The sequence below is a fragment of the Pseudochaenichthys georgianus genome, chromosome 3, assembly GCF_902827115.2.
Source record: "Pseudochaenichthys georgianus chromosome 3, fPseGeo1.2, whole genome shotgun sequence".
Taxonomy (NCBI): domain Eukaryota; kingdom Metazoa; phylum Chordata; class Actinopteri; order Perciformes; family Channichthyidae; genus Pseudochaenichthys; species Pseudochaenichthys georgianus.
Genome location: NC_047505.1, coordinates 44219637 through 44246089, shown reverse-complemented (window position 1 = coordinate 44246089; position 26453 = coordinate 44219637). Strand labels below are relative to the sequence as shown.

General features: G+C 39.7%; 2 protein-coding genes across 3 annotated transcripts; both read left to right on the top strand.

The window, feature by feature from the left end:
• The first annotated feature begins 250 nt into the window (after nucleotides 1–250).
• LOC117439963 (E3 ubiquitin-protein ligase AMFR-like) lies at nucleotides 251–12800 on the top strand. Its single transcript, XM_034076125.1, has 14 exons — nucleotides 251–416; nucleotides 929–1252; nucleotides 1351–1443; nucleotides 2112–2276; nucleotides 5830–5985; nucleotides 6617–6657; nucleotides 7258–7390; nucleotides 7495–7628; nucleotides 7772–7882; nucleotides 8274–8470; nucleotides 9159–9262; nucleotides 9724–9858; nucleotides 9963–10153; nucleotides 10498–12800. Exons 2-14 carry the CDS (start codon nucleotides 998–1000, stop codon nucleotides 10679–10681), a joined length of 1899 nt encoding a protein of 632 aa, XP_033932016.1. The 5' UTR covers nucleotides 251–416; nucleotides 929–997; the 3' UTR covers nucleotides 10682–12800.
• A 734-nt stretch (nucleotides 12801–13534) lies between these two features.
• gnpnat1 (glucosamine-phosphate N-acetyltransferase 1) lies at nucleotides 13535–17324 on the top strand. 2 transcript variants are annotated; one of them, XM_034106239.2, is made up of 6 exons: nucleotides 13535–14003; nucleotides 15056–15222; nucleotides 15381–15443; nucleotides 15677–15804; nucleotides 16016–16077; nucleotides 16326–17324. In XM_034106239.2, the coding sequence occupies exons 1-6, from the start codon at nucleotides 13804–13806 to the stop codon at nucleotides 16492–16494; spliced, it is 789 nt and encodes a 262-aa protein (XP_033962130.1). In that variant the 5' UTR covers nucleotides 13535–13803; the 3' UTR covers nucleotides 16495–17324. The 2 variants fall into 2 exon arrangements, with proteins under 2 accessions (XP_033962130.1, XP_033962139.1); XM_034106248.2 differs by having other exon boundaries at nucleotides 13537–14003; nucleotides 16347–17324.
• Nucleotides 17325–26453: the final 9129 nt, after the last annotated feature.

Genomic DNA, 26453 nt, shown 5'->3' with positions numbered 1-26453 from the left:
CACAGAGTATTCCTACATGGTAGGCCTATACTATTCAGGCATTAATTACATTTACAAAGCAACCCTCCCAAGTTGTCCCAACCCTGAGTATTTCTACTTTTACTTTACTACAAATCTAAGTACTTTTGCCACCTCTGGTTTTATCAGCTTCCTAGTAGAACAGTTTATGGGAAAAATCAGGCAAATGTTGACACAGTATATAGATGTTAACCCAGTCCAGAAGAGGGCAGTAAAAGCGTTAAACCTCGTAGAAGAAGAAGAAGGCTTTCTCTCAGTCAGCTGCCTTCTCCATTAAATAAAAACATGACGATGTTGACAACTACGACGCTCTCAGTGCAGCTGCACTAAAAGCACATCACTGGATGGATACAGCGAGGGACACTGGATATTCTGTTTAACTAAATAAGTTAAAAACTGTGAGTGACGATGTAGTATTAGTGTGTTGTCTGGTGTTTAACAGAGGCTAGCTACGTTGCTAATGTTAGCTATAATAGGTAACGTAGCCATGTAAATAGCTAATGTTACGGGGCGTGAACTCCTATTTGTTTGCGTTAAATGTATTTTACACTAGACACTGGGGGTATTAATGTCAGTTAGTTTAAGATACTGCTTTTCATGTTGTTTGACTGATTTTACCTTTGACGTTTCACTAAAGACAATTAAAAAGGTCCACCTTTACCAACTGTACTGAGCTAACGAGAAGTTAGCATTGCTTGACAACTGACAGCAACGTATGTTAACGTATGCGGCTAGCTAACGTGAGTCTTATAGCTTCTTGGAAACGAGTAACAAAAATAGTGTCATTCATTTCAAATCATAACTAAATCACTTATTAACATGAGATAGCCAGGATCGTATTTTAACTCATTTGCATGTATCAAAGGTACTCAACTTTTGCCAATTTTAGCTAACTAACTCACTTCCGCAGGTTCTTCGAGTTCTTGGTTCGGGACACACACCATTTTTACAAGTTGAGAAGTGGGCCGCAAACACTGCAATGCCTCTGCTGTTTTTGGAGAGGTTTCCTTGGCCCAGCCTGCAGACCTACACTGCCCTGAGTTTGGCTTTGCTTGCTGGCAGCATCTTTAGTGCCTACACCACTGTGACAGACCCGGGCTTTGGGGTCTTGGAACCAGACGAAACACCAGCTGCCCCTGATGTGGATCTTGAACATCTAAACAATGATATTACTAACACAGAACTGGCGACCACTGTCCTGTGGTATCTTGTCACTGACAGTCTCTTTGTATGGGTGAGTACTGTCACCTAGTCTTTAACTATTAATGGCTAGATTAGATTATGTGTTTCTTTTGAAAACTAATTGTGACTATATTCTCTGTCCTCCTCCAGGTCTTGGTTAACACATTCTGCTGTTCTTTGATGTTAATAGCTAAAATGATTCAGTATATGGTTTTCGGCCCGCTCAGAGTCAGTGAGAAGCAGGTGAGTTAATGTGTGAACAATATACTACGTTAAAATATTGCATTTTAATGTATACAAATGACAAACTAGTTATTTATTTCATTAGTTAAGTTATTCCCAATGCTTACAAACATGTTAAAGAATATCTCCACTGTTAGTCACGGTAACAGTACGTTTTATTTGATAGCCTGTAGTGAAAACGTATCCTCATCCTTGCAGATGTGTCAGTGTTGTAGTTTTTCCCAGTAGTTGTAGTTAATGGAGTTTTTGTCCACTTATAAGCCACATTTTTACGATACATTTTATAGATCTTGGTCATTTAACTATAGATGTTAAATGGATAAAGGATCTTGGTCATCCAATGTCTGGATTTTACCTTATTTAAAAAACAAACTTGGCAAACATTTCTGATAAGCTCGCAGCCTCTTCGTCTGCTGGGGAAATACAGATTGTTTACCTTGCAGAGCCAAGCAACTATGGACATGGTGGTGAAGACAATCATGATCCAACATACCTTCTGCTTCAAGGCACTTCCAAACTCTGTCTTTTATTACTATTTGAAAGACAGACCTCTAGATGCAGGAGTTTCACATATTTTGCCTTAAGATGATGATTGAAACTACTTTCATGCCGCTGTGTAGACCTGCCAGAGAAATGCATCTAATTTTATGTTTTTGTTTATTCCTCAGCACCTGAAAGATAAGTTCTGGAACTTCATCTTCTACAAGTTCATTTTCATCTTTGGCGTATTGAACGTGCAGACAGTGGAGGAGGTGGTGATGTGGTGTTTATGGTTCTCCGCCCTGGTCTTTCTCCACCTCATGGTGCAGCTCTGCAAAGACAGATTTGAATATGTAAGTCATTTAAATATAACATTGTTTTCTTCTTCTGACTTATTTCAGTGCCCCTAACCATGGTTTATGGCTAGAGGGTATGGTAATATGGACTAGGACAAAACACCACGTTTATTAAACTATTGGAATTATGAATAAATGATGTTTCATCCTATGTTTGATCCAATCCAACTTAGAAGAGTTACAACAAGTAATGATATTGTACCAACCAACTAATTACTCTACAATACAAAACAGCAGTATTATCAATAATATATTAGACAATGCATGATATTTCTGGATGGCCCACTAAAAGTAAAAAACATTTATCATACATTGATGCCTTTTTTGAAATCTCAAAGCTCTTATAAAAGTGTTTCCTTTCTGCATTTCAAGCAAACATCTCACTGTTGTCATGGGGGCCGTTTTTTCTGCTACAGAGCTCTTATTTGTTCAAACGGGACACAGAGGTTATTTTTAGAAATGTCAGTTATACACAGTTTACCAATGACTTGGAGACATTGGAAGTAGCTATGTCATCAAGCAAACATAGAGATCCATACATTAAACAAATAACTACAAATCTTGTTTAAAAAGTGAAGATATGCAGTAAAATTATAGGGTTTAATAGACAGGTCTACATGTCCCTGTTTGAAACCTGTTCCTATTTATTCTACTCAGTAAACCTCATTGGAAGGTAGCTATAAAAGCCTGGCATTGACAACACCTACAGGTACTTTTATAAAGTGGTCTTTTTGAAAGGTGTGGGGAGTGTCCTCAAAGTCTGACAGTAACTAGACTCTCCTCAGCTTTGAATCTAAAAATAGTTCCTTTCACTGGCATGTGAGGCCGCTGATTGGCACGTCCCTGTATCAGATTGTGGCCTGCATGTTGGGGTAAACAAAATATCAAATGTAATCGTCCCCCTTACAAGCAGTGACATTTCAAATGGGCATTAAGTTGGTATGCTGCCTGTGCTGACTCAATGCTGTACAGATGTACCTTTTTGTGACTGTGTCCTTTACTACACATGGTTGGTTGGTTAAGAGCGTAACTGTCTGGAAGTTTTTGGTTTTGCATCTTAGCTTTGACTCTATGCATTTTGCATGTTGTATTTCCGTCGAGGTCTGTCAGTTGTGTTAGCACAGCTGTCTTCCTTACTGTGCATGTGGTTCTAGCTTTTTGGGTCAGGGTGACGCTTGTAGGTAAAACTTCTAAAGATCATAGAGATATGTTGTCAATGTGCTTGGATTGATGGTACCTGTTTTTTTCCTTTAACTTACTTCCTAGATTGTATTATATTGCCTATAACAGGGTTCGTACGGGTTCTTGAAATCCTTGAAAATGCTTGAAATTTGACGTGCTGTTTTCAAGGTTGGGAAAGTGCTTGAATTTTGGGAATGGTGCTTGAAATTGAGATAAAGTGCTTGAAAATGTAAATGCTTTATTTTACAATAAATTGCTGTCTGACTGAATAGTTCGCTTTTTAGATTAAAAGAAAAGAATTGCTTCGCTTCTACATAAAACAGCCCTGCTCCGGCCTTCCCGCGCTATGCGCGCGACCTGCAAGTGTTTGTGTTACGTGTGACCTGACCTGGGCATTCTGATGAGAGTGATAGATGACTGTGTCCCAGGAGGTTGCAGTTTCAACGAGCGTTGGCTAGCAGAAGACAAATACAAGCCATGGCTAAGACTAGGGTCAAGCCCACGAGTAGCCTCCTGCAAAGTTTGCAAAAAATAACGATGCGAGAGTCTGCGCTGACGAGCCACATGAAAGGTACGCCGTAGAAGAGCATTTTAGATTAGGCTAACGTTGCATGTTACGTTTGTTTAAGCTAACGTTAGCTAGCTGAATCAGAGTAGAAAAGTATTCTCATCAAAATATAGTTAAAGTAGCGACAGTAAAAGTAGAAGTACTCAGATCTTGTACTTGAGTAAAAGTAGAAGTACTCAGATCGTGTACTTGAGTAAGAGTAGAAGTACTCAGATCTCTTCTTGAGTAAAAGTAGAAGTACTCAGATCGTGTACTTGAGTAAGAGTAGAAGTACTCAGATCTCTTCTTGAGTAAAAGTAGAAGTACTCAGATATTGTACTTGAGTAAAAGTAGAAGTACTCAGATCTTGTACTTGAGTAAAAGTAGAAGTACTCAGATCTAGTACTTGAGTAAAAGTAGAAGTACTCAGATCGTGTACTTGAGTAAGAGTAGAAGTACCAGAGTGTAGGAATACTCTGTTACAGTAAAAGTAGTAAAGTATTCTCATCAAAATATAGTGAAAGTAGCGACAGTAAAAGTAGAAGTACTCAGATCTTGTACTTGAGTAAAAGTAGAAGTACTCAGATCTTGTACTTGAGTAAAAGTAGAAGTACCAGAGTGTAGGAATACTCTGTTTCAGTAAAAGTCCTGCATTCAAAAATGTTCCTCAAGTGAAAGTAGAAAAGTATTCTCATCAAAATATAGTTAAAGTAGCGACAGTAAAAGTAGTGGTTGTGCAGATTGGTCCATTTCAGAATAATATATATGATATGTTTTTATAACGATTGATCATGAAAGTGTTCTCAAAGCTGGTAAAGGTGCAGCTAGTTTGAATGACTTTGTATACTACAGGGTAGCTTGTGGATTTACTCCAGGTGGAACTAAAGTCTGATTTAACACTTGATTATATTTCACATCATTCATCCACATCTGTGAAGTAACTAAAGGGATTAAATACATGTAGTGATTAGAAGTACACCATGTACCTCTGAGCTGTAGTGGAGTAGAAGTACACCATGTACCTCTGAGCTGTAGTGGAGTAGAAGTACACCATGTACCTCTGAACTGTAGTGGAGTAGAAGTACACCATGTACCTCTGAACTGTAGAGGAGTAGAAGTACACCATGTACCTCTGACTTATGTTCACTGCCAACCTAAAAGTACCTCAACAATTAATCAATAATGTATTGAAAAGTTATTTGGCTGATTGTTTTATATCGGCTCAGCCAGGTTATATGGGATGCCCAGTTTACGTACAGATCACTAATTTTGAAATATTAAACTTAGTTTTCTTTTCTTTAATTTTTCATCCTCGTGTAGAAGGCCATCACGAAACACACATGTGGTTGTTTATAGCATAAAGAACATCTGATTTAATGTGAGGTAGGGAAATAATCATTTATGTAATTTACAACAGCTGTAAAATGCTTGAAAAGCTGGAAAATGCACCTTGAAAATGCTTAAAGTGCTTGAATTTGACTTTGGAAGAGGTGTAAGAACCCTGCTATAAACAATGTTCTATTTCGCTTTACAGCCTTTCTTAGTTAATGGGCCCAATGCTAAGGCTTGTGTGTGCATGAGAGCAGGTTCAACCCAACAACATTATATTCCATGCTGGCTTAATTAATTATTTAATAGGAATATTCTTGTGTTTTACCATTTCATTAAACAGTTTGCCATCAAAATCAACATGTTTTATGAACATATTGTTGTGTTCTAACAGACCCTCATAAACCATCACAAGCTCTCTGAAAAGACAATACAAATATTTGGATGTAATGAACAGACTTTGACTCATAATTCAAATGTTCTTCCCTGCAGCTGTCGTTCTCCCCCTCCACTCCCATGAACAGCCATGTGCGAGTGCTTTGTCTGCTGGTCTCCCTGCTGTTGGACTGTTGTGGTCTGGCCATTGGCTGTGGGGGTCTGCTGGGAGCTTCTCATGGCATGCACACCTTCAGCTTCATGGCAGCAGAGGTGAGAAACAAGGAGACGCAACTGTAGAAAAGTGGGTGTCCTAGGTATGGACAAAGGCAGGATGATTGTGGGCTCTTTATTATAAATTAAGCTTCAGGTTAGGACTATATATTTCTTAAAGATGTATCAGTTTATGTCAACAATTTTTATTTTAACTTATATCTCAAATGAGCCTTGGACAATCTGTATGTGTGTTTCATGTGCAATACTGTAAACACTGCCAACATGTTTTTTAGAAAACAATAGGACAATAAAGCAGGAAAAGCTTAGTTGTCATTTAAAATATGTATAGTGGTTGCCGGCTCAGGAGCATGGCTCTGGGGGCTCTGGGACAATCTCTAATGCTCTCAGTAACAACTGCTTTGTCTGCTATGACGAGGCATAATCTCTGGTGGAAAAGTTGTATTTATTTGATCCAGAAGCTGCAGAAGTCTCCATAAAGGAACACGTTTAAAAAGAGAGGTTTAGTTTTATAAATACACACGTTAACTCTGCACCTTTACCTAATGTATTCCTTTAATTTCCTTTTTAATTGTTGAGTTTTTTAATCCACAGCTGAAATGTAATATTTGGGACCTTTATCAATATCTCTATGGAACATTGACTACCATTATGTCCTTTTTCTCCTCAGTGTCTGCTTGTGACTGTACGCACTGGGCATGTCATCATGCGGTAAGACCCTTCAAAGGCTCCTTATATTACATGCATGCACATGAGCATGCTGCAGCACTGCAGATGAGATAGACTGTGCAGATTTAGAATTAGGGGCTAATGTTAGTCGTGCCCTTGTTTTTCTCTGGTTCTCTTTCTACTAGTGTGAAAGGCTTCTTTGTCCCAAAGAGAGTGGCTGGGATTATAAGAGCAGCGGATACAAATCTAATCGGCCGCGGTGCGCATATATACTTACAGATTTATCTAACGTTAAAACGTACAGACTGCATTACTTTATCAACGAAAAATATATTGATTTTATATTCTTCTCTTGGTTTGTGTTAACGTGTGTCTCTACACACCATATGTTGTTGTTTGCATATTTCAAACCAAGCATACTGGCATAACGCTGTTAAACGGATGTTAGTCTTTCTTCTTGTTAGTTATCCTGGGATGTTAGTTTGCAGCTTCTGATGGCAATGTGGCCTGTTTAATCTGCCCAAAACACCATCTTCATTTTATGAATTTACAATTACCATTCACGTTAAAGGCTGCATCACCACCATTCAGTTTAAATATCACCAGTGTTATGGCCTGACGGAGTTATACCTGTCACCGCAGATATTCTATTCATCTGTGGGATCTGAACCATCCAGGGACCTGGGAGAATAAGGGCACATATGTCTATTACACTGATTTTGTTATGGAGCTGGCTATGCTCTTCCTGGACCTGATGCATCATATCCATATGCTGGTAAGACAAAAGTGAAGCATGTACTGTGTCTATGTAGTGTCATCATCATTTAATCTGTCCCTCATGTTTTACTCTCTTAATCTTTAATAATTCTGTATCATTAGCTCTTTGGAAACATCTGGCTGTCCATGGCTAGCTTGGTGATCTTCATGCAGCTGCGGTATCTCTTCCACGAGGTCCAGCGCCGTGTACGCAGACACAAGAACTACCTTCGTGTCATCAACAACATGGAGGCCAGGTAATAATATATATATATATATTTGATTTCATTTTTATGTCATTGTGTTGTAGTTTTTTTGTTGGTATAGTTCAATTGTTTCTCATAAATCCATCGACCACCAACTGTTTCATCATTATGTACTCTTATTTTTATCTTTGCAGATTTGCCGTGGCAACTGCAGAGGAGCTGACAGCTAATGACGATGACTGTGCCATCTGCTGGGATACCATGTTGACTGCACGCAGACTACCCTGTGGCCATCTCTTCCACAAGTAACGTGTTTGTTTTTTTTAAGCAGCATCCCTGCTTGGACTTAAACTGGCTGCCTACATAGAAAAAGTAACTTATAGAATAAAGATGGCTGAAGGAGAGGCTAAAGGAATTGTAGGCAACTGGATATACCATCCCTGAATAAAGTATCCTTAATTTGGTTAGTTTCCAAAACAGACCCGACTGTGGAACTTTTATTAGCTTTTATAAGATATTTTTTGTTTGGATATGTATCTCCTGCCCTCTCATTATACCAGTTTAAGCTTCATTAAGATTCCCTGCACACATTCTGATGTTAAGCTATAGAAGACTTGTTCTGATACCTAAAATAATGTCAGGTTCTATACAGAGAAATGCCATTATAACATTAGCGAGTTGTGGTTGTGTTTCCAGCTCTTGTTTGCGCTCATGGCTCGAACAGGACACCTCCTGTCCAACATGCCGGACATCCCTGAACATCAATGGGGACGGGGCCCCGGCGAGAGGCCAGCAGCCAGGCGGGGGCTTGGAAGACAACATTGGCCCCGTAGGAGCCGCTCCAGAGGCCAGACCACACATCAACCACCACAATCACTTCTTCCACTTTGATGGTGAGTCTGTCACACACAAGAGGCGCTTTCACACCAAGTACTTTTCCAGTACTTTTCCCAGAAATAGTTCCAATAGTTCCTGGGATGTTGCGTTCACACCAAAAATATCTATTTTCACCCCTTTTTAGTCTCTGCTAGAGAGCAGGTACTTTCCTGGGCAGAAAAAGGTTCCAATTTCTGATTGGCTGGGCAAATTGCAAACCACGCCCAGTAAAACTCTGAAAAATGTTTGTGAAGCTGCCATTTTATTTCCTCGCATTAGCATTATTAGCCTTAGCATTATCCCAGCGCACCAACGGAGAGAGACTAACTTATCGAACACAAAATAAAACGTGGGATCGGTGGAGTGATGAGGAGGTGTCGGCGCTTATACTGCCACCCAAAGTCCCGGACTCCGGGGGGCTCCGGGACTTTGGGGGGGCAGTATACGCCGAGTAGTTGGCCTGCCAGTAAACCCAAAGCAGAAGAAGAAGAAGTGACGTCAGCGGCTTCATTTGCGTAATCCTCCCTCAGGGACTTATTCCGGTGTGAACGTGATTTACTAGATAGTTCCGGGGAAAAGTTCTGGGAACTATTCCTAGGAAAAGTACTTGGTGTGAAAGCGCCTAAGGAAGGTGTTGTAGAAGTGGCCGTACCTTATCAGGCTGTGAATGAGAATACATTCTAAAATCCATTCATTCTCTTACAGGATCTCGCATTGCCAGTTGGCTGCCCAGCTTCTCAGTGGAAGTAATGCACACCACCAATATCTTGGGCATTGCTCAGGCCAACAACTCTCAGCTCATGGCCATGGTGAGTTCATGTTCACAGTCTGTTGACATTCTTGTTGGTTTTATGATAGCAATTTGAGGCCATGTATGTGGTTTTGGTATAGTTGATTTGCATAAATCCAGTTCTGTCATCAATTAGTCACTCTCCACTCCCTCCCTCCCGGTCTGTTTTATAAGTAGCCAATGTTGCCTGGGTTTTGTACCATGACCCTTATTTGACTTCCTGGTTAATGCGTGTTGACACAGAGATAACAACTTTATTTAATCAACTGAGTTACTTGAAAACTGTTGGTTACAAAAGATGCCAAGGGTATTTAAGTGAAAATGTAAACTGCTTTATACCTAAAAAATCATGTATACTGTATGTTTAAGACCTGTTTCTTTTATTTTTTTAAGTCACTAAAAAGTTTTCCATCTCCAATAATCACTCTAAATAATGTCCCTATTGCTTTTTTAATGTTTGATGAACCTCGTGGTCATCAGGCCCATCAGATCCAGGAGATGTTCCCTCAGGTGCCCCCCTACCTGGTGATGCAGGATCTGCAGTTAACCCGCTCTGTGGAGGTCACCACTGACAACATCCTGGAGGGACGCATCCAGGTGCCTTTCCCGACACAGGTCAGTCAAATATTTCTTGGATCTCTGTTTGACTTCCCTTTGGTTTACTTAAAGGCAGATTGCAACAATTTGTCACATAATAAAGTCTTTGTTTCTTTCATCAGGCAATAGAGCGTGCCCCTTCACAGCTGAACTCTGAGTCTAATGGGCAGGAGGGGTCCAGTGAAGCAGCTGAGCCGGGCCTCAGTGAGGCGGAAACCATGGAGGTCAGAGGAAGTCGCTTTTCTAAGTCTGCTGAGGAGAGGCAGAAGATGTTGAGGCAGAGGAAAGAAGAGATGGTCCAGCAGGCTCGCAGGTTGGGACATACACACTGCTTATTTTATAACTCATAGGATGTGCTGCTTGGCTATGGTTATATATGTAATGTGACTGTGATTATGCATCGTAGCTCAGCTGTAGAAATTGTGTTTTGGGAAATAGACCCTTCTTTGTGGGTCGAGTTTGTCTTGGTCTGTGGAAGGAACAGACGCATAAAACAATTTTAAAAGTCGTCTTTATTTGGCTACCAGAATAGCTAATAAGTAGAACCTCTGTTCACAACTGGTAGACATTTATGGTTGCCTTTTTCCCCCATTTAAAAAAACAAACCATGTTCTGTTCCCATTATCATGCTGTATGTTGTTTATTACTCCCTTCTAGGAGATATATGTACAACAGTCCAGAGGATCCGGACGTGGATTTGCCTGAACTGGAGGAGGAGGAGGATGAGGATGAGGAGGAGGAGGACACTGGTCCAGAATTGAACTTGACTACGTTGAGACGTAGAACCATGGCAGCAGCTGCAGAGAGACGCATGCAGAGTCAACAAGACCCAGCACCCTGAGGCACAGATTGTTTTCAGCAGGAGAGTCTACCACATCATCATCATCATCATCATCACAAGAGGCACAGACAGAGCTATTTCAACCCTGCTCCATTTGGTATACAGTCAGTGGTTATCAACTATTCAAAACCATCATTTAAAAAGCATTGCTAACATGGCCTTTGGACTGTTTCGAGCTGCCTTAATAAGGTGGGACTATTGTGAATGGCCTCTGCATTACTGATTCCAGAGTGTTTGGAACATTTATATCAATCGATGGGTGCAAGTCAAGAAATGCAAGGTTGCATTGCCCTTTATTCACGTGCCACACATTGAACCACCAGCTTCAGCAGGGAGTCAGTTCCTGCCACATTTAGGACTGGCTGTCAGAAATGAGCATGCTTTGCATTCAGAGAGAAGGGGTTTGAAGGTGTCTTTACTAGGTAAAAGCTATTTGGGTCTTTGTTTGTTTTCCTTTTATCAGACTTTATTTTCACTTGTTTTGCTAATGGCGAACAGCTACGTATTCTGAGTGGAGAAACTCATCTGATGTATTTGTGTATGGTTATTATTTTATGGGTTTCGACTGTGAATTAACTGTAGGCAAAATCACATGTTCTTATTTCTTACCTTGGAGTAAGAGAATGTCACTTTAGTATTGTTCAGCCTTTCTGTCAAATATGAATGTTCCTATCAACATAATGCTGCAGACAAAGTGTTTTTGACCCACATGGGTTCTGTATTTAGGGTGAAATATCATCCATTGCAACCAGTTTTGTTATTTAACACAGTGGACATGTACATCTTAGTTTTCTAATACTGTTTGCTTGAGATGCATAGGCAACACGGGATGTAGTCTATTTTGTACAAGTTCTCTCAGTCTTTAACGAGCATCTCAAAATGGTCAGTTCTCTCTTAATAAGATCATATTATATTCTACTGACAATAACAGTGGGTCATTTGTGTCCATCATTTTGGAACGAAAGTGCAAGTAGAAATTGTTGGTCTGTGACAGCTCTACTTACTGGAAGACTCTGCTACTCATCCAAGAGGCTTTGGCAGCAGAATTAGCAGTAAAACGTCGACAACGAGTTCACTGTCCTTTTGACTTATTAGTTCTGGATATTTAATTACCTGAAAGACTGAGAATCTTTTGTTTTTTTGAATGATCGTATCTGCCTTTGACTAATCACATTGATGAATGCTAGTTTATAACTCATAGTAAGGGACATAATCATCCTCTGCTTAAATATATGTTTAAGTAGTGCAGTTGTTACAACCCAAGAGAATCACTTTTATAGAAATACCTAGAATAACCAAAAGACATTAAGAGTAGCTTAATTAATCTTTAAACATTCTAACTAACGGTAAAGTCTACTAACAGAAGACTCAAGGTGCTGGCCAAAATGAACATGAAGAAGGAAGACTCCGTGTGATCTGGGCCCCCTCCCTTTAACTTAATCCAACAATTAAACTAAACCTAAAATAAATACAATCAGTGAACACAGGATTACAAATTCACAGGAAAAATACCCACATCACATCAGTCCCAAATACAAGCTGCTGCTGGAGGAGGAGGAAGAGGAGGAGTGTGGAAAGACACAACACGCCATGAATGAAAAGCAGATGCACATCCTTTCCAGTATTGTCAAATATCACTGAATCTGAAGTTTGTAATCAATGGACATAAAATATGGACACTGTTTGTTATTAGTTTAATTTTTTGTTATAAGAGTGCAAGGGCAGTGTGAGGTGAAATGCGCATGAATAAGTGCTTTTGTTTCCATATCCCAAAGAACAGCCCACAGACTTCCACTTAAAGCTGAAGTGTTGTGATTTCTACTTTGTGTTTATTTCTTTGTTCTGAAGGTGTTGTAAGATGATACAGTATAGGATTTTTGATTTCAATTTGTCACAATTTACAAAAAGAAATTGGACTTTTCTTTAATATCCATGATATATTTTCCTGGTTATCTTTCATAACTATTAATGACAGAACGTTTTGGACTGAGCTTTCCTGTATGTTTGTGCCTAAATCAAGATCGGTTCGGTTATGGATAATTTCTGTAAATGTAGTTTTTGTAAAATATGTGAATACAAAAGACTTAATAAACAGAGCTTCTACAGCTTTTTAACGAAACATGGTATTTTAATATTTTGTATCGAGACAAACCCACCTTTGTTGATGCTTTGTTAATGTTTACCACCTTCGCTAATGTAAATCAATATAGGTAATAGGGAAGCCTCCCCAATGAGTAGTGGCCAGTATTTATACATTGGACCTTTGAGTTGATTAGTGTAATGTGTATGTAATTGCTCTGACAGGCAATCAGACTAAATGACTGATCGGAGTCATATATCAGTCTCTGATCAAATATGAAATGGTTTCTGTTAATATCAGTTTACTTTTATTTTAGTTCTTTAATTAAATGCTTATAAAGTTCACAAAAAATATAAGGAATACAGTTTGTTAAAAAAATATATTAAAAGAGGTACATGCATATTTAACTTAAATATGTTTGTATTGCATTTTAGATCACTATAAAACTGAATTCTGAATTTTCATTATTTTATTGTACTGGTGAATATTAGGTAACGAGTCAGAACATTTGCATTTATGAATATAAAACACCCCATTTACTCAATGAGAAGATTTAAAATACATAACACAACCAAACGGCACATATGTTTGCCTTTATAAACAATAACACTTGCTTTCCGTAAACACATCTTAATCCCACATAACAGTGTTATATCCAGAAAAAAGTTACTATCTGAGAGGGGTGTGTACTTTTACTGATGCATTGACGTCATCGGCCAACAGATCAGCCACGTGTGCTTATTATCACTACCCGATCCGTACCCGTTCACACAACCTGTGCTTCACGTATAGGCTGTATGAAGGTATATACGGGTATCAAACCTACTTGTCATCACAGTAAGAACGATGTCTGGTAATAAATCTGTCAAAAAGGACACATTTTAAAAGAAGTTCTGAACAGGCATCTCCACAGTATACTGTCTAGTCCAATCTGTAAACGTCCTGATATCGACATCTTAAAACATAGCTTAAAACGCGTACTGAATGCGGATACAAGTATTCCTATGGAGGCTAACATACTATACCATAAACATACTAAAAGATGAATGTGAACCACACGTGCGGGGAAAGAGTCGAAGCGATCACACTTTCCATTTCCTGGTTCGTCCACAGTGGGTCCTCAAAGACGCCTCTATCCAACACACTGGACGATCACCAGCTAATCTCCTACACCGGTTGTCATTCATTTATCTCACTCTGGGAATACTTTACGAGACCATCTTTCGGGTGTATTTGCCACAGGTAAGTGTTTAAAATAGTTAGCTAGCGGATTAGCCTTTTGGGGTTACGCCATGGATGAATGGGTGACGCTTATGTTAACTTCAGCTCTGACGCTGTCTAAACTATACATAGTTTACTCATGTGTAGGTGGCTTCTTGAAGCTGTTTGACAGGACACAGGAGAAAAGTACGACGCTTAAAAAACATATCAATGCGGTTGTTTAGCTTCCTACTTAATTAATTAAGTAATGACTAATAATGGGATTAGACTTGGTGTGTGATGCTAATATTAGCTAGACAAACATTACCCTTTAAACATAGGAGTGTAACTTTATTTGATAAACATGTTTTAATATAAGCAGTAGAGTCAAATGTTCTACAAGGTACATTACTATAGGTAAACACAGGGAAGGAGGAAACCTCTGAATAGTAATTGTGTTTTTCTTCATTGATATGAGCCATGCCATTTGAATGAATACAAGTAAAAAGGCTACATCAGAAGGGGAAACAAATAATAATAATAATAATAATAATAATAATACAATTAATTTAAATTAACAAGACGTGGTAAACCATAGTAATTGTGTTTTTGCTGCCATGGAAACTAAAATTATGACGCATTAGTCATAGTTAGATAGTTTAGATGAGGAGGAAACATTTAGTAGGACAGTCCCTCCCCAGATTATATATCCTGGGCCAGATCCTGGAAAGAAAATCATTTATGAATGCTATAAGGTCAGGCTTTAGCACAGACCTTACAGAATGCTAAAGACGGAAATCACTTTATAATGTATTATTGAAAAATGATCAACATTGAAATTAATATATAAGTGTTTCCTTATCCAACTAGCTTATCAACTCCTGGAGTGTGGCAGTTAAGTAATGAGAACTTTTTTTACCAAGTGAAACTTTATTTGTCAGGTCCAAGTTCTATGTGATATAGAACAGACAAATCCAGTCTGATGGGCTGATATATTCTGTGTCATATTTCCTGTATTTTCCATATACCATTTGTCATGGGTGTGTGTTGGTGCATTTACCGGTTACTTACTGCCTATGTTTGTGTTTCCGTAGAAGAGATTGTGGAATGCTGCTAAACGAGACTCCAATTTTTGAGCCCTCCCTCCTCCAGGAGCTGGACTGGAGTAGCAACACTGTCCCTTTCTCTCCCCCCATCTCTCCCTCCAGCCCGGGGGAGGGCCTGGTGCTAAGGCCCCTCTGCACGGCAGACTTCCACAGGGGTGAGTCAAAGACTGCATACACAACATATTACAGACCAGCATTTGATGTGGAAAGCATGTTTGTTGTTCCTTGGCATCCTGCTGTATATGGAGGATCTTGGGAATTTCATATTTGAATTCAACATTTATTTAATTTAATAAGAGTTTTTGTGTTCTAGGATTCTTCAAAGTTTTATCTCAACTCACCACAACGGGGGATGTCACACCAGAGCAGTTCACGAGTAAGTCGTGCTTAGCATAATGCTACATTTACCACTTGCAGTTTTCATATTTAAAATCCTAAAGTGTTACCAACTTGCATCTTGTGCCAAAACAATCACAACACATACATATTTGACATGCATTAGATCACATATTTGAGAAGAGAGAGAACCCATATCCTGAAAAAAGAACTTTATATACAATCCTGTGTAAGAAAAGATCAGTGAACTGTTCATTATCTGATTGCTTCCAGAAAAGTTTGATCATATGAAGAAGTCAGGAGACTACTACGTCGTTGTGGTGGAGGACACAAACCTGAGACGGATAGTTGCCACAGCCACCTTGATCACAGAACATAAATTCATCCACTCCTGTGCTAAGGTAAATTACATCCCGTAAAGCTATGTTAATTTCCTCTAAAGAAGTTACTTATTAATGAAGTGGTTATCAGAATGGTGACTAGTATCACCATTGTTCCTAACCATAAGAAAAGTTCCAAATACTTTTTGGTTCACTTGTAACTTTGAAAATTCAATTTGCATAATAACCATAATGTTTTTAATGGATATCCTCTATTCTGTTTCATTTGTAGAGAGGCCGGGTGGAGGAAGTAGTAGTCAGTGACGTGTGCAGAGGGAAGCAGCTGGGTAAACTGTGAGTATAGAGAACCTTATCTTTGTCAAAGCTAGTTGAGTAGCACTTGAAATGTTTTGGCTCTATGAAACCTGATGTACTTATATGATTCTGTTTTCTTCAAGTTTGTATCTTCTTGGTCGAACACACTTATTGTAAGTCGCTTTGGATAAAAGCGTCAGCTAAATGCAATGTAATGTTATGTCCCACAAGTCAAACATCACAAACATAATGCAGTTATTTAGGATTTTAATGAGCTTTATTTTCAGGTTTTCTCTCTGTCCCTGTAGGTTGGTTTCAGCTCTTACTCTTCTCAGCAAAAAACTGGAATGCTACAAAATCACACTTGAATGTTCACCCACCAATGTGGCTTTCTACCAAAAGTTTGGCTACACCGCATCGCACGAGACTTACATGCAGTGTCGATTTCCCAACTAAGGACAGCAGCAGCTTTAAACCTCTGTTTTTGGAGGGGATGGACCACACCTTTATCTACTCGCTGAAACATCAAAACAAAATGTCTTAAGAATTAGGAGAGCTGGCCATGGATGAGTCAGTGGTTGTGATCCTGAACTCAACACTGAGTAAGCATAAATGGACGTTGAAGCCCTATGGTACAACAGCATCCTCCACCCCTTTGGTAACCATAGCTACCCATAGCTACCTCACCAGAGTGGAGCTCTGCCATCATCTTCCTCCAACATCCGAAGAAACGAATGTCAGTTACTCTAAATGTCTTCTCATTGTGTTTCTAACAATAAGTTGTTTTCTGGGAACTTATTAAGAAAATAATGATCTTTATGACTTAACCAATTGCCAGTAAATACAATTGCTTAGGATTTATAGATGACATTTAAGTTGTTACTTTTTATAATATGTTCTTTGGTACAAAGTGCTCTATATGCTTGACAGTACTGTTGCTGGATAACTAATGAGGATTTTAACACTACAAGACATGAATCAATAATATCAAGACTGTTAGTGTTATGTAATGTATAATATTTCTAGTGAAAAAAAAAGGTTTATATTTTGTGCATCAGTGGTGAGGAATTAACATTTTGTATTTGGCCGACATTTTAATTTTGATCCCAGGTGTGATAGAAACATGTGAAAGAAACATTTTGTGATGAGAAATGGATACAAAATGATTTTTATGAATGGACTATTATTTAAGTTGTATAATTATGCTGTTATTCTGGAGAACAGAGGTACATATTTAATGTAATTTATTTTCCAAAATGAAACAATCACATAAAAATATTCTATGATCTGTGTTTGTTTTCCTATTTTTCTACTAATTCAAATGTACACACATTTGTTTTATATGAATGTCTTCTTATAGTTGTGGCAAAGTATTTCAATCTATATATCAAATGGATCTCTAAGCATGAAGATACATCACAGCACGATGAGTTGGTCTCTGCCTTGCAAAGAATTTAGAAAAAAAAAGCAACTCGACCACGTGATGTTTTTTACACATGCAACAATTCCAAGGCAAGTTTATTTATATAGCACATTTCAACACAAGGCAATTCAAAGTGCTTTACAAAAATGAAAGACATTAATAGCATTAAGAAACATATTATGAAATGGTATCTAAAAACACTAATTAAAAAGCAATGATATAAAATGGCATTTAAAAGAAAAGATACATGAATCACAGTTACAGTGCCCCCCTTTGGAAAATTATAATCTGACCCCATGGTACCTTTTAGTTTTCGCCAAAACTATTCCTCTTTTTTATTTTAAATGCACATAGTTAAGTTTACCTTGTCTTTCTAGGACTTTTTTAGTATCCTCTGTGAACCAGGGTCTTGAAACCAAAACTAATTCCTGTACCGCATGGTACCTTTTTAGTTTTCGCCAAACTATTCCTCTGTTCTTTAAATGCCCATTACTTCATTTTAAGTTGTCTTTTCTAGGACTTTTTTGGTGTCCTCCGCGAACCAGGGTCTTGAAACCAAAACCCCACACGTAGGGGACTTTAACCACCTATGAAGGGACTTTAACCCCAATAATGACTTTAACTACCTTTGGGGGGACTCAACACAAGGCAATTCAAAGTGCTTTACAAAAATGAAAGACATTAAGAAAATGGCATTAAAAAGCAAAGATAATAAAAGTTACAGTGCAGTTTAAGATATGAATATATCAATTAAAAGCAGCGGCAAAAAGAAAAGTCTTCAGCCTGGATTTAAAAGTAAGAGTTGCAGCGGACCTGCAGGTTTCTGGGAGTTTGTTCCAGATGTTTGGAACATAATAACTGAACGCTGCTTCTCCATGTTTAGTTCTGACTCTGGGGACAGAAAGCTGACCAGTCCCAGAAGACCTGAGAGATCTGGATGGTTCATAATTTAGCAGAAGGTCAGAAATTTATTTTGGGCCTAAACCATTCAAAGCTTTATCAACCAGCAGCAATATTTTTTGAAATAAATTCTTTGACACACAGGAAGCCAGTGTAAAGACTTCAGAACAGGAGTGATGTGGTCCACTTTCTTAGTGTTAGTGAGGACTCGAGCAGCGGCGTTCTGAATCAGCTGCAGCTTCCTAATAGATTTTTTAGTGAGACCTGTGAAGACACCATTGCAGTAGTCGAGTCTACTGAAGATAAAAGCATGGACACGTTTTTCCAAATCCTGCTGTGACATTAGTCTTTTAATCCTAGATATATTCTTTAGGTGATAGTAGGCTGATTTTGTAACTGTTTTAATGTGACTGTTGAAACTCAGGTCAGAGTCCACGACTACACCTAGATTTCTGGCTTTATCTGTTGTTTTGAACATTGCAGACTGAAGCTCTGCGCTAACTTTTAAACATTCTGCCTTGGCTCCAAAAACCATTACATCAGTTGTATCTTTGTTTAATTGGAGAAAGTTCTGACACATCCAGTCATTGATTTGTTCAATGCACTTACTCAGTGTTTGAATTGGAGAATAGTCTCCTGGTGAAATGGTTATGTAAATGTGGATGTCATCCGCATAGCTATGATAATTTATTTTGTTGTTTTGCATTATCTGAGCCAGTGGTAGCATGTAGATGTTAAAGAGAAGAAGCCCCAAGATGGAGCCTTGAGGAACCCCACATGTCATATTTGTCAACTCAGATTTGTATTTATCTATAGAAACAACAAGTTGTTTCCTTTAAGTAGGATTCAAACCAATGTAGAACTGTTTCCGAAAGTCCCACCCAGTTTTCCTGTCGGTCTAGTAATATGCTGTGGTCAACAGTGTCAAACGCAGCACTGAGATCAATAATACTAACACTGAGGTTCTACCACTGTCTGTGTTTAAGTGGATGTCATTGAAGACCTTTACAAGAGCAGTCTCAGTGCTGTGGTTTGGACGAAAGCCTGACTGGAAACCATTGAAACAGTTATTTAAATGCAAGAAATTACTCAACTGTTGAAAAACTACCTTTTCAATGATTTTACCTATAAATGGTTTTGATATTGGCCTGTAATTGTTCATTATGTAGTGGACATTTTTAGTTATTATCATCCTTATTATTATTATTATATTATTAAGTCTGATTTAACACTTGATTATATTTCACATCATTCATCCACATCTGTGAAGTAACTAAAGGTATTACATACATGTAGTGAAGGAAAAGTACACCATGTACCTATGACTTATGTTCACTTCCAACCTAAAAGGACCTCAAAAATAGTAATCAATAATGTATTGAAAAGTTATTTGCTGATTGGTTTTTATATCGGCTCAGCCAGGTTATATGGGAGGCCCAGTCTACGTACACTCTAAAAACAAATGCCTTGGCTAAACAAAGAAAATCAAGGCAATAGGTTGCATCGATGGTTATTGAGTTAAGACAACTTCTATTGAAATGTTGTTAAAGCAACAAAGTTATTTGGGTTAGGGGAGAAGGCTTTTCCTCTACAATCAGAGGTGTTTTCAATTACCACTTACTTAATAATTGGTAGCATAAACACAAGTTTTTAAGTCGATTACTCCAAAGTTCCAACTTGTTTTACCGTATGATTTAAATATAATCTTAAATTGTATGTACTTAATTACCACATGTTGAACATGAAGACATGTTTTTAAGTTGACAACCATTTATAAATTAAGTTGCTCCAAATAATATTGTATTCAATAGGGTTTTTCTCTTAGCTTGTTCATGTTTTTGCCTTTAAAGAAAGAAATTAATTGATTCCACAACAAAAATATTAGGCAATTCATTTTTTTTATTTTTGAACTACAGGTGTTTATTTCAACACATGATGTTTCAAAAGGAGAGACTTCATTTAGTTTGAACATTGCCTGAAGACGGTTGACGTACTTTCCATTGTGTGCACACCTAGACCGGACTTAAAAGACAGACAGGTTTTTATTGTTTGGACTTAAAAGACGTTCCTCTGACCAACGCTGACCTCATTTTGTATGTTGATGTGTCTGCCTCTCGCGACCAAGGGGGCACTAATCGGGTGGGTTTTTCTGTTGTTTCAAATTCTGCTGTACTCCGTTCTGGACCACTTCCATGTCACCTATCAGCACAGGCAGCAGAGTTCATCGCACTAACTGAAGCCTGCACGTTTGCAGAAGGCAAAACCGTGACTATTTACACTAACTCACGATATGCTTTCGGGGTAGTACACGATTTTGGGGCTATTTGGAAGTGTAGACAATTCCTGAAATCTGATGGCAAACCAGTACTTAACCATGTACTGGTTGCAGGCTTACTAGACACCATTCTGCTCCCATCTGAGGTTGCAGTCTGTAAATGTGCCGCACACGCAAGCAGTACAGACCCAGTTTCCCTAGGAAATGCGTCTGCTGACTCAGCCGCAAAGGCAGCTGCTCTGACTCCTCTCGCACCTCACGCACACTCATTTGTTAAAATCCCTGTCCCCTCCTTCACTGACAAAATGTCATCACTGACTTCGATGCAGCAGCTAGCTACGCCAGTTGAGAAGGCTCAATGGAAGGCTGCTGGGGCTGTTTTTGACCCAAAATCCAGCACCTGGGTTGGCCCAAATTCCAATCCATGTCTTCCCAGACATTTTTTCCCTCATTTCGCTAAGTTGACACATGGGTGGGATCATGTGTCAAAAGGAGGGATGTTAGAGTCTATAAATCAGGAGTGGTTCACAAGGGGGTTCACAGTAACAGCTCAAAAGCACTGTGAAGCATGCCTAATCTGCATTATGCAACATTCTGGTAGACCAGTTCTACAAACTAGCAAAATGCTGTGCAGACACAGGTCTGTCATGGACACAAGCTCTGCCCATTGTGCTGATGTACATGAGGATGCGGAAAAGAACACGGAGTCAACTCAGGCCATTTGAAATCCTTTTTGGGGCTCCTCCACAGATTGGACTCAAGGCTCCAGGATGTCCTCTTCCCTCCACAACTTTGTGTGAGGATGCTATGTTGTCATATTGTGTTAACCTATCATCCACTTTAGCGACTGCCACTGGTCCACTTCACCATCTCCAACCCGGCGACTTCGTGCTGATCAAGGATTTCCGGAGAAAGAGCTGGAAATCCAATCGTTGGCAAGGTCCCTACCAGGTACTTCTCGTCACCCAGACAGCGGTCAAGGTCGCCGAGAGAGCTACGTGGGTCCACGCCAGCCACTGCAAGGTCGTAGTCACAGGAAAGGAGAAACGATAGAAACAGACGACAACAAGTGACATGTCCAAGTCACCAACAGACGACAACAAGTGACATGTCCAAGTCACCAACAGATGACAACAAGTGACATGTCCAAGTCACCAACAGATGACAACAAGTGACGTGTCCGAGTCACCAACAGATGACAACAAGTGACGTGTCCGAGTCACCAACAGAGATGACAGCAAGTGACGTGTCCTAGTCACCACCAGCACCACACTTGCACTACATACACCAAAACACACTACACACAAGGTGTCACGAGCGAGTGCCAGCTGAGCGGTTCCATATGCTCTCTGGTTCCTCGGTTGTGTTATCAGTGTGCGAAGTCTGACGGTCCGTGTCACGAAATCGACCGAGAGAATACACTCACACACACCATGGAACATTTCCCCCTCGTGATGAGGGCTCGCCTGGAGAGACGACAACGCAACCGTGAGAAAAGAATACTACTGGAGAGCCTGGACACTCATAGAATGGTTCCTCTGCATACTTGCCATGATAGTTGTGTTAGGACTAGTCCTATATTTTATGTATCCAGGGTCAGCACACAGCATGTCAGCCAAAATCGAGGTATCTAAGAGGTACATGGGGAAAGCAGGGCGAACCACATTTATTTTATTTTGTTGTCTGTATGTATGTATCCGGCGCCGACCCGTGTGGCACATTTTACATAGACATCGCGCCCAAAACTCAGACCCCGGAAAAGCGTAAGCAACCTTTGACGCCACTGTTGACATCCATAGGTACATCTACATTTAATCTATACATAGGTGATAACGACCATAGCAACATTGATGTGGGTCTGACCAGTAATGGGATCACCGGTAACGTCTGGTGGCACACTCTGAGATCATTCTTGCAGGCCGCAGGACAAAATGGGTCATGTTATGCATGCACCCTTTTCCCCCAGGACTCATCAGTGTCCGTGCCAGTTCGTCTGCGCTCTCTGACCCAGGTTGAACACCTCTGTGCGTTTATGGCTCTGACAAGGCCCATCAAGGGTGAAGACAGCGTAACCGAGTGGCGTTATGCGAGGCCGCTTCCCCCACCATGCAGCAATCGGTCTAACTCCTCTTTGCGTGCATCCACGCTTGACACCACATACGCAAAGTACCAACCCGTCAGCCATGTGCACCCCAGTCATTTGAGAGGGATGAAACACAGCCTCTGCATCCAGAGAGTTTACCACAAAACGTCTCTTACACCACCTTATTTTTTCCTAGGCACTACTACTGGTTGTACCCGCATCCTACGGAACACATGCGGTGACGGTGCTTACAAAATCTCGTATTGTCACATATCTGGTGCCCCTGAGAGAATCCTTTCTAACGTAGCATTCCCTGATGTTAAACATATTTCCCTCCAACTGGCGTGGCCCAGTGATGCTGGGTTTAGCGCGCCAGAAGATTACGTTTGGTTGTGCGGCAACAAGCTCTATCAAGTTCTGGCTCCCCTTTGGATAGGTACATGCACTCTAGTGGATTTGAATCCAGCAGTCACTGTACTCACGTCCTTAATGCACACGACACATCATTACCCAGAGTTCCAACACCCCGACCACCACAAGGTAAAAAGAGATATGACGTCCGCTGGAGCTAAATTCATGGGTGGCCTGTTCCCATGGTGGGGTACAGTAAACAATGCCCATAAAATAGATACCTTACACGTCCGGCTAGAGAACCTCACTTACGAGACGACGCAAGGCTTCCAGGCATTGACCCCATTCATAATAGCCTCTAGGAACATGCTCATGCAGCACCAATTCGCTCTTGACCTTTTGTTCGCCTCAAAGGGTGGCCTGTGTCATGTGATCGGTGACTCCTGTTGCACTTACATTCCCGACGCCACCAAGAACATCACTGACACCGTGCTGCATCTTAACAACCTGTTAGCTGACATGAAAGCTGATGACATATCCAACGCAGGGGGCTGGGACTGGTGGGCCTGGCTTACATCAGGCGGGTGGAAAGCATGGCTGGCTAGTATAGTTACACCCCTGGCGATCATTTTTGGCCTATTAATCAGTTGTACCTGTTTGATTATCCCAATACTGAAGAAATGCGTTTCCAGTATGGTATCCTCAGCTTTCGTTCAGTATACTACTATTCCATTACAAGACAATCCTTTGCGCCACAGTGAGATAGATCAGCTAGAATCAGAAGAGTCTGATTCCGATTTATCAATATAATCATGTGTGTATCTCCTCTCTTATGCTTACATTATATTGGAGTCTGTCCTCCACAAAAACAGCCAGTTTTCTATGATATATTTGTGATGTGTTTACTTAAACCAGCGATGGAGTGTATTCATTGATGTGTTATATCAGTCTATCCTATCATTTGTTTTTTCTATTGATCAAGTATGATCAAAAGGGGAGAATGTAGTGGAAATTTTTAGTTATTATCATCCTTATTATATCTTTCATATGCTTAAACCAAATGCTTCTTATTTCCTGATATATTCTTACTATTATTATATTCTCTTGTGGCTCTGCAAGGCCACAGCTGTTTTAGCAGACTGGGAGTCACACAAGAACCGTTATGCTATCTGCAAGGCCACTGGGTGTCTCATAAACAATCTGACCGTGTGAACCCAAGAGTTATAATATTCCCACTCTTTCCTTATATAATCTCTGCTTCTTCATTGTTCTGCGCACTCTCGGGCAGACTTTTCATACTCTGTCCGACCTGTGACATTATATTATTGTATCGTGTATTTGAAGCTTCAAATAAATAACCAAAAGACAGCTTTGCTTGATTCACCATTTATTTGTTTTGATCACTTTTGACTTGTACTCTCCAGCCGTGTTTGGGTCCTAGATTTCCATAACAATTACTGAAGCATCTAGAATATTATTTTTTAAGAGCGGTTTAATGACTGCAGTTTTCAGGGCCTGTGGAAAAACACCTGAGTGAAGAGATTTGTTTACTATATGAAGTAGATCTGAGGCCATGCAATGAAAAACAGTTTTGAAAAATCCTGTTGGAATAATATCAAGGCAGCAGGAGGAGGATTTCAGAAGTTGAATAATGTCCTCTAGGTTTTTATCATTAATCTGATGGAATTGTGTCATGGTGTTTGAATTGATATTAGGTGGACATAGGGATAACACATTTGCTGTACCTGATGCAGAGGCACTGACTGCTTGTCTGATTTTCTGAAGTGTCAGTGAAGAAGGAGGCAAATTAAATGCAGGCCCTGGTGGATAGAAATTCAGAGGCTACTGACACTGGGGGGTTAGTTAGTCTGTCAACGGTAGCAAAAAAGGCACGTGCGTTGTTTTTGGCAATGATGTCAGAGAAGAAAGACTCTCCTGCAATTTTCAATTCCAATTTAAAAATAAACCTGGAGATTTGTTTTTCGCCACCTATGTTCAGCTTTTCGACACTCTCTTTTTTCTGTTTTCACGGTCATGGCCTTTCTCCATGGAGATATTTTCTTGCCAGTCACTTCCTTTACCTTAGTTGGAGTAATGGCATCTATAATACTTTTAATTTTTGAAATAAAAAATTATCTACTAGCTCATTTACTGATATGTTAGCAGGGGCAAGTGTGGAAGAAAAATTCTGAGTAAACATTTCCCTAGTATTTTCAGTTAAATATCACTTTGTGGTTACCTCTTTTTGAACATGTGTGTGAACAGAAATAGAGCTCTAAAAGAAAACACAGGAATGATCATTGTGCAACATCAGTCACTACAACCTCAGAGATATTCAGACCCTTTGAGATAATTAAGTCCAGAGTGTGCCCCTTATTGTGCGTGAGCTCCGTCACATTTGAGTCAGTCCATAGTTATCAATAACACAAAACGGTTATTTTGCCCCTCTGTCCTGGGGGTTGTCAACATGGATGTTAAAATCACCAACAATGACTAGACGGTCAAAGTCAATACACAATATAGACAGCAGTTCGGTAAAGTCACCAAAAAAGCTTGCACAGTATTTGGGTGGTCTATAGATATTTAGGAACAGAGCTCGAGAGGAGCATTTCAGCTGAAGGGCCACATATTCTAAAGGGGGTTGATTTGATAAGAACAGCTGCACTGTTATTTTGTTCAATCCAAGTTTCCGTTAAAAACAAAATCAAGATTGTGCTCAGTGATAAAATACGTTTTTCCTGCCAATGATCTAACATTTAATAAAGCTAGTTTAAGTTTGTTAAACACACCATCAGTCAGATTTTTTGTGGCAAGCGGTGGCTGACATGGAATTACTTCTATATTTGATAAACTCACAAACTTTTGAGCCCTTCCTGTTTCTAAGGTGATTCACCGCTCTTAATCTATTACCTATCAACACAGACATCAGCAAAGCTACTGGCAGGCAGGGCCCTGGCATGTCCTAGAAAGAGTTGAGAGTGCCATACGCCCTTGAGCCTGGACCCAGCACATATTAGTATGAGTTTGCTGCGTTTTGTACACACACATTCTTATCAGGCTTCGGTGACCGCAGACGGTGTCTTGAAGGGGGGAGGTGGTTGACGTAGGCACGGTGATGAAGACGGGGGAGATGGTGTGCGTCTCTGTGGGCGTTCGAAAGCTATGGTGTCTGCGCAAAGTTGTTCAAAATGAATTCAAGCCTTTAAAAAGGCAATATGTAGGATAATAAACTAATAAGTGACAGTTTTTTCAATGGAAACTGAAATACATGGTCTAAAAAAATATAACTTATTTTGCTGTAGAATTTGTCCCTTAAAAAAAGTAACATTCCATTATTAGAAACAATACTGGAAATATTTTTTATTGGAATACAAACCCAGTAC

Bases quoted from the DNA above. Each gene is read 5' to 3' on its own strand.
- gnpnat1 (XM_034106239.2), top strand. From the start codon at position 13,804: ATGAATGTGAACCACACGTGCGGGGAAAGAGTCGAAGCGATCACACTT. The intron at 15,223-15,380 runs GTGAGTCAAAGA...TTTGTGTTCTAG, and splicing joins CACGGCAGACTTCCACAGGG to GATTCTTCAAAGTTTTATCT. The intron at 15,444-15,676 runs GTAAGTCGTGCT...GATTGCTTCCAG, and splicing joins CACACCAGAGCAGTTCACGA to AAAAGTTTGATCATATGAAG.
- LOC117439963 (XM_034076125.1), top strand. From the start codon at position 998: ATGCCTCTGCTGTTTTTGGAGAGGTTTCCTTGGCCCAGCCTGCAGACC. The intron at 6,658-7,257 runs GTAAGACCCTTC...CTGTCACCGCAG, and splicing joins ACTGGGCATGTCATCATGCG to ATATTCTATTCATCTGTGGG. The intron at 9,859-9,962 runs GTCAGTCAAATA...TTCTTTCATCAG, and splicing joins AGGTGCCTTTCCCGACACAG to GCAATAGAGCGTGCCCCTTC.